This window comes from Boleophthalmus pectinirostris, unplaced genomic scaffold (assembly GCF_026225935.1).
Source record: "Boleophthalmus pectinirostris isolate CB_2022bp ecotype Guang Dong unplaced genomic scaffold, ASM2622593v1 HiC_scaffold_4, whole genome shotgun sequence".
Classification (NCBI taxonomy): domain Eukaryota; kingdom Metazoa; phylum Chordata; class Actinopteri; order Gobiiformes; family Gobiidae; genus Boleophthalmus; species Boleophthalmus pectinirostris.
In genome coordinates, this window is record NW_026571353.1 from 40852312 (window position 1) to 40865806 (window position 13495).

At 42.4% G+C, this 13495-nt stretch overlaps 1 protein-coding gene across 1 annotated transcript in view; it reads right to left on the minus strand.

The window, feature by feature from the left end:
• Positions 1-886: 886 nt before the first annotated feature.
• Positions 887-13495, minus strand: part of LOC110159186 (docking protein 2-like) — a 31861-nt gene continuing 19252 nt past the window's right edge. Inside the window, exons 7-10 of the mRNA XM_055161881.1 lie at positions 13289-13384; positions 10847-11113; positions 9024-9234; positions 887-3999 (exon numbers count right to left, since the gene is read on the minus strand). Coding sequence (XP_055017856.1) covers positions 3641-3999; positions 9024-9234; positions 10847-11113; positions 13289-13384 — 933 coding nt within the window. The 3' untranslated portion in view covers positions 887-3640. The remainder of the gene's footprint in view (positions 4000-9023; positions 9235-10846; positions 11114-13288; positions 13385-13495) is intronic.

Here is a 13495-nt window from a genome sequence, read left to right on the forward strand (position 1 = left end):
GGGTCTGGGTCTGGGTCTGGGTCTGGTCTGGGTCTGGGTCTGGGTCTGGTCTGGGTCTGGTCTGGGTCTGGGTCTGGGTCTGGGGTCTGGTCTGGTCTGGTCTGGGTCTGGTCTGGTCTGGTCTGGTCTGGGTCTGGTCTGGGGGTCTGGGTCTGGGTCTGGTCTGGGTCTGGTCTGGGTCTGGGTCTGGTCTGGTCTGGTCTGGTCTGGGTCTGGGTCTGGTCTGGGTCTGGTCTGGGTCTGGGTCTGGTCTGGGTCTGGTCTGGGTCTGGACTTGGACGGAGACACTGGGAAAATCAGGAGCCACAGGAGGCGCCAGTGGGAATAACTGTTGTTGTGTCCTTAGGCAAGACACTTCACCCACATTACTGAGTATGAAAGTGGTGTGTGTGTGTGTGTGTGTGTGTGAGTGGTGGTCGGAGGGACTGATGGCGCTGATCGACAGCTGTGCTTCTGTCAGTTTGCCCCAGGGCAGCTGTGGCTACAACAGTAGTTTACATCACCAGGTTTAAAGTGAATGAATAATGTTGAATAATGATCTGTAAAGTGTCTTTGTGACAAAAAATGTCAGTGAAAAGTGCTATAGAAATAAAGACTTACTTACAAAGTCGTACTTAAACATTTTGGTAACAGTAACACTGTTTACTCTGGTAAAATCCTGAGGTTTAACTGTCTCAAAATGTGGATACAGCCCAACTCTAGATGTTTATGTTCTAGTTTAATCTGAAGAACTGTTCATATGTGATGTTAACAATCTGTTCTTCTCTTCTATTGTTTTTACTTCAACTTGACTTTCTTCTGATTTTATAAAATACATTTCCCATAAAAAGTGTGACTTTTACTCCAGAGCGACTTATAGTCTGTAAAATACAGTACAGAACATCCAGCCTTTTCACAGGTTTATTAACAGCAGTTTAAGATCACAGAATCATTACATTAAGTTAGTCATATTTAAACTATCATACATGACAAAATAAACAGACATACAGTTTATACTTGCACAGAAGGGTTAAAGGAAACAGGAAACTGCAGGTGGCGCTGTTTCGGCTGAAGTGCCTTGACCTTTATGAGGAAACTGTAGCTCCAGCTCTTCTCCTCCTACACTTTAAACACAAGATCAGTGCTTTAAGTCCTGGTCTAGTCCTGGTTTAGTCCTGGTCTAGTCCTAGTCCTGGTCTAGTCCTGGTTTAGTCCTGGTTTAGTCCTGGTTTAGTCCTGGTCTCTGTTTACTCATAATATCGAGAGAGAAAGCGACAGATGGAGAGATATTGAAACAACCTGCAATAAACGTCGGGAGAGGCTGGACTCTACAGGACTGTGTTTAAATAACGGGTTTGTTCCGTTACATGAGCTGGTCCAACTCTTAACCTTGTGTTGGCGAGTTTACGGGCGACAGGAGCCGATTCAGCTCTCGGGATAAAGCGACATCTTCTGAATTCTTCTCGTCGTTACTCACAGTGAACCGCTACAACAGGGGTGGGCAAACCTTTCGGCTCGTGGGCCACAAAGGCTCTAAAATTTGACGGAAGGGCCGGACCAGGAGCAGATGGATGGAGTTTTTTGGTAATCTACCTCATAAGAGAAAAAGTTATTGAAATATCCCATAACTGAAACTCATTACAAAACATTACAACAAAATATCCAACGGTGTTTACTATTTATTGAAATGACTATGAGAACACTGAAAATTTAATTAAAAGAATACAGCTTTTTTAAACTTACTAATAGTGACTATTTTAAAGCACTGAAAGTTCTGTTCCGTCAGGACATTATCATCATCACTCTCTTCCTGACTATAGAGGCTTTTGCACCGTCACATGACCCCTATAGTAACGGTCCCTACGCCGCCATGACACCGGGCAACACTATGTCACTGACTTCAGCAGCATCGGAGAAACATGGGCAGGTTTTGTTGTGTATTTGGTTGTTCTAGTCCAGGAGTGTCAAACTCATTTTGGTCCGGGGGCCGTATCCAACCTACTTTGATCCTAAAGGGGCCGGATCAGAAAACTCATGTCATATAAACCCCAAAAATAACAATAAATTCAAATATTTGTGCAGAGAAACACAAATCTATTACAGAAATTTTTTTAAATTGATGAACTATTTCTTATTATAATATTATAATATTATGAACAACCTGAAACTTTAAGAAAAATTCAATTTCAACATTTAAAATATTTTAGTATAAAATCACCCAAGGGCCACATTAAAGATCTTGGAGGGCGGATCTGGCCCCCGGGCCTTATGTTTGACACCTGTGGACTAGACGCTCTGAAAGGAATAAAACGATTCGTTTCTTCACCGTTCCTCTGGAAATGACTCATCAGGATCAAACAAGGGAATTATCGAAAAAAAAAAAGAATTATGGCTGTTCACATTTCCAGTTAAATGTGACTTGTATGTGACTCCAGTGTGAACGTTAAATGGTCCAAAAGTGTCCCACATGTGACACTGGAGACACGACGACGTCAACCGCAGCGAGCGTCTCTGTGTTTACAGAAGTTGTCCAAACATGGACGCAGCATCGAGCACCTGGAGATTTTAAAGTTCCTCTCGTACCGGAGCCACAACATGAACAACTTACTTGTTTTAAGGAGGAGATTGAGAAGGAGAAGGACGAGGTTTTTGGTGGTGGTGTTTTGTGGTGAGTGATGATGTGCTTCACTTCAGTGACACGGAGTTCATTAACAATTTTCTCCTACTTCAGCGCAGAATAGTGACGTTTGTGTCTTGTTGATAACGTGTAGGTGGATGAACCGTTCACACTGAAGTCACATGTCAAAAGATCAGATATGTATCAGTTTCAGGAGCACATATCCAAGTGTCCTGGGTCACATTTGAAAAAATCAGATCTGTGTCATTCAGACTGTCATTAAAAGATCAGATACAGGAACATAGAGGCCAAAAAATCGTATTTGGGTCACTACAGGCTGCAGTCTGAACGTAACCATAGAGACAGAGTGAGGAGCTCGGAGTAGAGTCGCTGCTCCTCCACGTGGAGCGAAGCGTCTGAGGGGAGGACGTCTGTTCTGATGTCTCCTGGGCGTCTCCTTCAGGAGGTGTTCATGTCCCACCGGGAGGAGGCCCCGGGGAAGAGCCAGGACACACTGGAGGGACTATGTCTCTGGACTGGCCTGGGAACACCTCAGGGTTCCCCAGGAGGAGCTGGAGGAAGTGTCTGGGGTGAAGGAAGTCCCTGCTTAGACTGATGACCCCACAGCCCGACCCCGGATAAGAGGAAGAACATGGATGGATAAAATAGATACAAGACCGGTCAAAAGTTTTAGAACAGCCTCATGTTTTGCACTTATTTATTTCAGTTCAAGTCGTGCAGGTCCAATGAAGAGCTTGAAACTTTTTTATGAACTGAAACAGAATCTTGGACGAGCTGTGAAACGTTTTCAATCAAAAAACTTTAGTCCAGTGAGAGAAGCAAGTTTCTGCTTTGTTTTTGGATCCTGGGGGATTTCACACACGTTTCTTTCTGATCTTTGCTTCGAGTTAAGATTAACATTTTTGGGTCTTATTATGGATTTCAAAAGTTAAATCAATATCGACAAATATCAGTTATTGGTATCGGTTCAATCCCGGCTCTTCTTAAAATGACTCCAGCTCTTCTGTCTGCACCGGGAGGTTGTTATAGGGAGAAACTTTGTCCATGTGTCCCCGCTCTCTTCTCCTCCTCGGGCCGCTCCTCCTCCTCCTCCTCGTCCTGCTCCTGGTAGTGCTCCAGGTCCGGTTCCTGGTCCAAATCCCGGTCCAGGCCCTGGTTGTGGCTCAGGTCGGGGTCCGGTCCGTCCTGCGGCTCGGGGAAGGCTCTTTGAGGGCGCTTGGGCACCGCGTAGTCGTCCACGCGGGGGTTGTAGGGAAACTCGTGTCCTTTAGGATCCTGCTCGGTTCCCATGATCCTCCAGGCCTCCACGCGCATCTCCTCCGGCTCGTCGTACAGGGAAGCGCCGGCCACCGCGGACGCCGTCAGAGGTCTGCTGTCCGGATCTGAAACCACAAAAACATCCCCTTAGAATGACCCAAACAAAACCAAATAATGTACGATTTCAATGTCTGTGTTCAGTTGGAGTGAAATGTCATAGTGAAGATCAAATATTTTTCTCATACAGATTTTTAAAGGTCTTGTATTAGACAAAACGGACTCTTGTGGGCTTTAAGTCGTGTTAGAAAGTTGTTCCGTCCTTAAAAACAGACCTGAAGTTGTGTTTTGTTTCAGTAATTTTTTATTATTAGTTTGTCCACATCTCCAAAACTCAAACTGATCAAACTGATCTGTTCCACCTTGTTCTGAGTTGAATCTAGAAATAATCCTGAGTCTGTTTAAAGACAATGCAGTAAAGTGTGTTTAACTTGTTGACATGTTTTGCCTGCTGCTGCATCTTCAGAACTGTCACTGGTGTTGGTGGTGACGTGTCGTATATCAGCTGTTGTTACTTCCTGTGGGCGTGGTCAGACCTGATGGACCTGCAGGTCGCTCAGACTGACCACGCCTCCCGTCGCCCGGTGTCTCTGGAGGAGGGTGTCCCAGGTGTGTGAAAGGAGGAACGCGCCGTCATCACGGTTAATGCTCCGTGCCTCGTTTTCTGATTTCATCGTCCTCCTTGATCCAGTGTTTGAACTTGTTGTTTTCTGATCCAATGACCTGAGCCCCGACCTGATCCAGAATGTGGTTGTTCCTTTTACACTGGTCTGATGTGGCGGATTTTAGGTTTTCCTGTTCTGCTTTATCTTTCTGTGTTCTGGTGAGTCTCCCTGACGTTTCCTTTTCGCATTCCTTTTGGTGTTCCTTTTTTCGGGTCATTGTATCGGAAAACAACAAGTTCAAACGCTGGATCAAGGAGGACGGTGAAATCAGGAAACGAGGCACGAACAGCATTAACCGTGATGACGGAGCGTTCCTCCTTTCACACACCTGGGACACCCTCCTCCAGAGACACCGGGCGACGGGAGGCGTGGTCAGTCTGAGACACCTGCAGGTCCATCAGGAAGTAACAACAGCTGATATACGACACGTCACCACCAACACCAGGACAGATCTGAAGACGCAGCAGAAACATGTCAACAAGGTAAACACACTTTACTGTATTGTCTTTAAAAAGAACCCAAGAAGTTAAAGTATATAAGAAGACAAAATGAACATCTTTTGCTTAATCCTGAGCCTGACTAAAGCTAAATCAGACCTGTAGTTTAAGATCACGTGGTGACTCTGGGAAGGCCAGAGCAATGGAGCAACGACATCACGGAAAATGGGCCAAAAGTGTGACGTTTTTAATGATCTGACTAAACGAGAGAGGAGCCACAGCGCGCTCACCCGCAGAGTTTGATTTAAGCCATGGAAGTTTTTCTGTTCATTCTGATCTGAGGAGCGAGAGGAAAAACACGACTCCCTCCTCCTCTCGCGGTCGCCCTGTGGACAGAGAAGAGACTGCAGAGTGTGGAGTCTGGTTAATGCTCCCGGGGAATGAAGTGTCCTGACTCCTTCCTGATGCTCGGTCGTTCGTGAGCAGTTTAAGTTTCTCTGTGCGTAAAAGTAAAACTGTAACAGAATTCTTCACATGTTCCTTAACAAGAAACGATCAAATCCCGGTAAAGCTGAAAGTCTCTCTAAACAGTTTCAGACAGAGACAAGTGCGTGAGGCTGAAACTTTTGACTAAACTGTTTCTTTAGACGTTCTTGGAGACAAAGCTAAAATCATCTTGACAAACGTTTACACCGAAACGAATCACTGAATCGGAAATGATTTGCGTCCAGACACATCGTTCTGTCCGCAGTCCTTCTCCATCCACACAGCTTAGTGCACATTTGTTTTTACGTTTTACAGAAAGGAAACTTAAAACTAAAGACTAAGAGCTCAAAAAACAGCTCGCTCCTTGTGCTCTGATGCAGTTCAGCTTCTGTCGGACTAAAGGACGGACACGTTCCAATAAAGACGTGACTCGAGCTCCTACATCAGAGTATCAGTGTTTTTGGGATCAGATCTGGACCAACATGAATTCGTGGAGCTGGAGGCACCAGATCGTTCCGTCTCTGGAGCCGTTTTCCATCAGATTAGTGTGAACGAACACTGCACCCACAACCAAAATGACTCACATACACACTAGTGTGAATGGGGCCTAAGTCTGGTCTCGATCAGGTTTGTTTCCAGGTGGTTGTTACTGCAGCAAATCAGGTCACCTCTGGTCAGTCACTTTGGTGGAACTGAGGCTTTGACGAGCCTGGATTGGCCAAATAAGTCAGACTTAAACTTTAGCTTCATGGAAAAAGGACTGAAATAATCCAAATCATTTCAGTGAAGTTGTGGAGTTTAAAAACACAGTATCACCACATGACATCACAGGGTGGAGCAGATCGTGTGTTAAACATGTGAATGAAACAAAAAAACACAACTCCAGGTCTGTTTGTGACGAGGAAACGACATTAGAACAGATCAGAAAAGTTTAATATTTGCGCTTTAAATGAAACCATTTTATTTATTTTTTTGGTTTAATTGTTTCCTCATCAGAACATCCCCAGACACATGTCATAATATTTTTGATATAATTTCTGTAGCATGTTTCTGTTCCAGTGCGTTGATGGTTCATGTGGTTCATGTCTCAGGTCTGTGCAGAGTCGTGTCGTGTTTCAGCCGCAGCGTCTCGGGTCAGATTCTTATCAGCTCCTTCAACAAACCACTGGCCCTGACCTGGTTTCACACACAGACATGTGGGGACAACAGAGCACACACACACACGCACACACACACACACACACACACGCACACACACACGCACACACACACACACACACGCCTCTGCGGGACTGGAACCCGCAACCTCAGGTTTGGTGCATGAGATCGTCATCAGTTTCATTCAGATCTTTTCACATCTGTGAGTTTAAACCGAGCTGGGACAGAACAAGAGTCATGTTCCTCAAGTAGAAGAACAGCAGAAATGATCCTGAAGTTAGAATGAAAAAGTATTTGGAAAAACTACTACTCAAGCAAAAGTAACTTAAAGAGTAACTGTATTTGTAACTGTAAGTAAATTTAACAAAATCTGGTGTTTTTACTTTCAAATGTGTCTTATTCAGAAACTAGAGGAACTATTGAAATAAGTAAAGTATCAGAATGTAGGAAAGAGTTACACTCCAACAGGGTCAAGTTAAACCTGTGAGATTCTTTCAAGTTCAAGACAAAAACATTTAAAAACTCATGTCGGTAACGGAGGGAATGAAATATGCAGCACTTTTTGGTCAATAAATCCAAACAGTGATAACTCTTGGTTCTCACTTCCATATCCTTAACAAACTGGTTTGAATATTTGCTTCATATAGTTTTCTACCATATGGTACAAGATTAGGTTGAAAAACCTCAGACTTTTTGACTCATGAGATTTTTTATTAAGAAAGTTCATGGTAACGGAGGGAAAAGTAACGGAGGGAAAAATTGTACAAACAAGTAGAAGGTGCAGGATTTTACATCATTTGTCACTTTTTTCTTCTGAAAACTTTAATATTACTTCAAAATGAAAGAAACTATTTCTATAAAATATGTCAGTCCTTCCAAGAACATTTTTATCATTTTAAATACTTTTTCTATTTTAAATCCTGTCCCTTCATCAACAGTTCAAAGATGGAATAACACAAGATATGATGAAATACAAACATTTATTTACATGATTTTTGGGTCTTTGAAATTTGGGAAATAATTTTTGTTCCATGTTTCATTCATGGTCTGTTTAAAACGGATGGAACTTTAGAACCAAAAATGGAACAGAAAAAAGGTCAACAGTTTGATAAACTAGAGAACATATGTATCTGTTCAATACAGTTTTATATCAGATGAATTAATGAATTGAATTTTTGGCCTTGTTGTTTACCGGGCCCAAGGACAGAGACAAAAATGAGACAAACTAAATCAGATCTGAAGCAGCTGCAAGAAACAAATTGTTCAAATCATTTCAGATTGTCACATGAAACTTTTGTCAATTTAGACTCACTCAAGAAAAAAGTACTATTACTCTGATAAAAGTATTACTCATGTACGGAAAACTATGATGCTCTGAAAAGTACAATTTCTTTAAAAAGTGAATCCAGTTATTGTTTTAGTTCTACACCTCTGACTCTCTACAGTGTGAAACACAAAGGCTGAGGTGCACAACTGACTCCACAGCTGATGTCGTCAACGTTCCCTGAGGGGGTGAAACTGTGGGCACTGCTCCGTCTGAAGCTCGGATAAACTTCCGTCTGAATTTTGTTTTATCACAACCTGAACATAAAAAACTGACTAAACCAGAAGTCCAACAGATGAACTGATGTGAACTGTGAAACAAGCCTCAGTTTTTCATCAGCGTCACTTTTTTTTTGCTGAAAATCAAACTCCTGAACACGACAATGAACCACAAACCGTGTGTCGTTTGTTCATTTGTTTTTCAAAATAAAACCAAAAATAAGAAAATGAAAAAAACAACTATTTTCTTCATTATTTGTCTCCAAAACCAAAATGAAAAAAACAAATAACGATTCATTTTTTCAGTTTTCGATTTTGTGTTTAAATGAAAAATGGAAAAAACGGATAACGGACTGAACCAGGACTAAACCAGGACTGAACCAGGACTAAATCGTTTTCAGTCCTGGTCTCAGTCCTGGTCTGGTCCCAGTCACAGTCTCGGTCTCAGTTCCGGTTTCAGTCCTGTTCTCGGTCTCAGTCCTGGTCCATTTCCTGGTCTCAGTCTCAGTTTCAGTTTCAATCCCGGTCTGGTCCTGGACCTGGTTTAGTCCTGGTTCAGTCCGTTATCCGTTTTTTCCATTTTTCATTTAAACACAAAACCAAAAACTGAAAAAAATTAATCATTATCGTTTTTTGTTTTTTTTTCATTTTTGGTTTTGGAGACAAATAATGAAGAAAATCGTAGTTTTTTTCGTTTTGTTATTTTTGGTTTTATTTTGAAAAACAAATGAACGAATGACGACATGTGCTCTTTAAATACATTTTGTGTTTTTAAATGTTGTGTTAAAGTGACCGTTGTTGTACCTGAGCTTTGGCAGCCCTCGGGTTCGTCGTAGATGTGGTCCGGTCTGTTGCTGTGAAACACGTTCCTGATCTGAAACTCGTCGATGCTGTCGTACAGAGGGTCGGCCGCCGGGGTGCGCTTCGACTCCGCCCCTCCCAGCTCCCGCAGGTCAGGGATCACCAGGTCAAAGGGCAGCGAGTACTCGGACTCGAAACCACGTCTGGCCTCAAACTGAACACACAAGACAAGCCACATTTATCACGTGAAAAAGAGAAACACAACAGACTCTGCTCATGTTTCAGAGGGAGGACAGAGCCGACACAACTCTGTTCCTATTCACGGAAAATCTACAAACTTTTGGTCCACAAATGTTCAACCGTATCATTATTTGTTTAAACTTTACTCCACAAACGTGTCATATTAATCTTATGACTCAAAGTCCTTTTACCTGAAACACGCGCGTCTCTGAAGCTGAATAAAAGCTCCACTTTCTGAATCTGCTGTATCGATATATCGCCAAGAGGATTTTTTGGTTTATTTTACTAAATAATTTACTTACAGCTACAGTTTTGTTTGTTTAGTGGAAGGAAACTTGTTTATGCGACACATTTGACATTTTCACTGTTTTGATGATTAAAATGTTTGTGTTTCATATGAACTTTACACAAGAAGTGATTTTACAAAGACTTTTAGTATCACAGACACGATTTACACTTTAATTGTTGTTTTAATTGAACCCTATCGAATCAATTTGAAATATGTTATATCGGTCTGTGTACCATTGTTTTTCTTGAATTTCAATTAAGAATGAAAACCAATAAAATGGGAAACAGTTTATTTCATTTTTTCCGTTTTAGTGTCAAACAAAAAAACAGATTTTGACCTCTAATATTTAATTTAAAGTTTATTTCAAATAATACCAATCAAATTTTTTACATTTTTGATTGGCCTATTTTTATTTTGATATTTGATTCTCTCTGGTTTATTTGAAGTTCTGCTGCTGAAGGACGAACCTGAAAAACTATTGCAGTTTTGCGGACAAACGTGTTTCTTCTTTTGCAGCAACATGTTTATTTTCACGTCTTAGAAAGTGATTGTTCTCAACCACAGAACTATAATAAAAATTGTTTTTATTATAGTTCTGTGGCTGAAACTGAATTCACACGCGACTCTGATCAGAAGAACTTCATATAAACCAGAGAGAATAAAACAGGAGAGTCAAACTCAAACTCACAGAGGCCAAACTAAATATTTATTGAAAAATTTAAACAACATCTGCATGTTTTCTCTTCTTTTGAGATCTGTAATGTTAAACTTTTTCTTATTAAAATAAATGTTTAATAATAGTTTTGCTTAAACATTGAATCCAGAACAAACAGAATATAAAATAATTACATAATAATAAACTGTGTCTCTATAGTCTGTCTGTGTGCGGCTGCAGCTCTGATACAGATTTGATATGATCTCACAGGCCAAATATAATTATATGACGGGCCAAATCTTGGCCCCCAGGCCGGAGTTTGTCATGTCTAGAATCATGAAAAATAACATCAGCACTAAGACTGTTTTTTTGATTGGTGTTATTTGAAAGAAACTTTAAATTAAATATTGTAAATCGAGGTTGAAATCTGAAAACAGAAAAATCAAATAAACCGTGTTTTCCATTTTATTGTTTTTCGTTCTTAATTGAAATTCAAAAGAACGAACGATACATGGACCTGTACTGAATCAAAAGTGCACTGTATCGAGGGATGTATTGTATCTGCAGCTTCTTATCGATACGCAGCCCTGTCGATATATCGATATTTAGACCTTGTGTCGCGCTCCGTTAAACATCGCTCACCGATCCGTTGGGGCCCTGGTTCTTGCCCTGGTTCTTGCTCTTCTTCTTGCGATCCGCCGGGACCTGCGTGTACGGCGGCGGCGGGGGCGGGCCCGGCAGAGCGGAGGGGGCGTGGCCCGGCGCGGCGGAGGGGGCGGGGTCTCCGGGCAGGGGGCAGCTGCTGATCATTTTGACCTGGCTCTTCCTGTGCACCGGCGGGTCCCTGTTCTCCAGAGTCAGACTCTTCACTGCAGTGAGAGTTTTGTCCACCGGAGGCTCCAGACGACACTAACCACAAAGACACAAGGACACGAGGACATGAGGACATGAGGACATGAGGACACAAGGACACAAGGACACAAGGACACAAGGACATGAGGACACAAGGACACATGAGGACACAAGGACATGAGGACACAAAGACACAAGGACACAAAGACACAAGGACATGAGGACACAAAGACACAAGGACATGAGGACACAAGGACACAAGGACATGAGGACACAAAGACACAAGGACATGAGGACACAAGGACACAAAGGACACAAGGACATGAGGACACAAGGACACATGAGGACACAAGGACACAAGGACATGAGGACACAAAGACACAAGGACATGAGGACACAAGGACATGAGAACACAAGGACACAAGGACATGAGGACACAAGGACACAAGGACATGAGGACACAAAGACACAAGGACATGAGGACACAAGGACACAAGGACATGAGGACACAAGGACACAAGGACACAAGGACATGAGGACACAAGGACACAAGGACACAAAGACACAAGGACACAAGGACACAAAGACACAAGGACATGTGACAGGACAATTAGTTTTTAAGCAGAAACCTCATTTAAAGTGCACTGTGTAACTTTTCTGTTGGGGATCCATCACCTTCGTGTTTCTATGGATGAGTCATTGCTCTGTCTGGAATGTTCCACAGTGTGACTTTAAAGGTTGTACGGAGGATTTGTTTTTAGTTTCAAATTGTCAATGAAAGTTCAAAATATCATCACAGAGACACAGCAGACTTAGAATTATGATGAAAAAAAAAAAAAGATAGAAAATCCAACAAGTGTAGACATGGTCCAGAGTCCTGCACCGGGTCAGGAAAAAAAACAAAACAAAACTGTCGTTGTGCCTTAGGCAAGACACTAAACCCAATTGCCTAGTATGAAAGTGGTGTGTGTGTGTGTGTGTGTGTGTGTGTGTGTGTGTGTGTGTGTGTGTGTGTGTGTGTGTGTGTGTGTGTGTGTGTGTGTGGCGGTGGTCAGAGGAGCAACACAGGACCTCAGTCTGCTGTTCATCTCCACTTAAAAGCCACAGGCCGCTCACTTGAGGACAGTGAGGTACAGATTTTAGCCAGAGAAAAGAATTGGTTTGAGAGGAGAGTGAGAGAAGACATTTTTGTTAAGAAAGAGAATCCTTCTCTAAACAGAAATGGAGGCCTCAGACACTCAGACCCTCCTATTTACACGTCCATCCTTAAACCTAAAACAAACAAGAACAACAGGTGTAGTCAGGTCAGGTCCAGAGGTGTGGAAGCTCCATTATGGACATGAACTGTTCTGCTAATTAGACCCACACCCTGAACAGGTCAACAGACCGAAGTAACAAACACAAACTGTAAACAAGTGTGTGTGTTAGTTTCAGTGTAGTTTCAGTGTAGTTAGCTCATCCCTGCAGACAGATATAAGGAAGTGTCACCAGCGTCTGACCAGAACTGAAGAAGCAGCTTGGATGAGCTGAGAAACGTCTTCAACCAAAACTAACTTTTGTCCAGTCGACAAACTGAATTTTCTCCTCATCACCGGATGTGGACAGAAAGAATAATGAATCTGTAAAGCGTCTTTGGGACAAATGTCTTTGAAAAACACTATAGAAAATAAAAAAAATAAAAAATAAACGTACTTACTGTAGCTCAAAAATAGAAAAACAGACATTATGACTGTGAGCGGGGTCGCTTCTCCACAGATCTGACCTGTAACTTGGTCCGGTTTGGTCTCCATGAAGATAGAAAGGTTTAATGTCATATTGTGGAACATTCCAGACAAAGCACCAACGTCTCCATGGAAAAAAATGACACCCTGCACCTTAAAACTTCTCAATTTCAACCGTATCATTGTTAGTCCATCAAAAATCCAACCTCTTTTCCAAAATCTTTTCATCACCTAAACAAAAATGTACCTGTTTATTTTACATTTCAAAGTGGAAATGTGTCAAATAAAGTGTAATCTTTTGTTTATGTGGAATTAGCTTCAGTATTTAGTCCCATTGTTTAAATACACGACATAAGAACAGAAATGATTTGAATCTGTGTATCTGTGTGAGTACGTCGCTCTGTCACGTAGGGGGCGCTAAACAGACGAGGAAAACTAAAGGAAAAGTTTCTGGTTTCCACTTTTGCTGATAGATGTTCGGTGTTTGGTGAAGCGTCGTGTTCCTCGTCACCTGGTGGTGGCGCAGCGACGGAGACGAGATCTCTCTGTCCTTCTGTGTGACCTGGAGAGCCAAGTCGTTCACCAGACTGTACACCGGGTCAGGGTCCTGGGTGCAGAGGAGGACAGTGAGTGTGTGTGTGTGGTGCAGAGGAGGACAGTGAGTGTGTGTGTGTGGTGCAGAGGAGGACAGTGTGTGTGTGTGTGAGTGTGTGTGGTG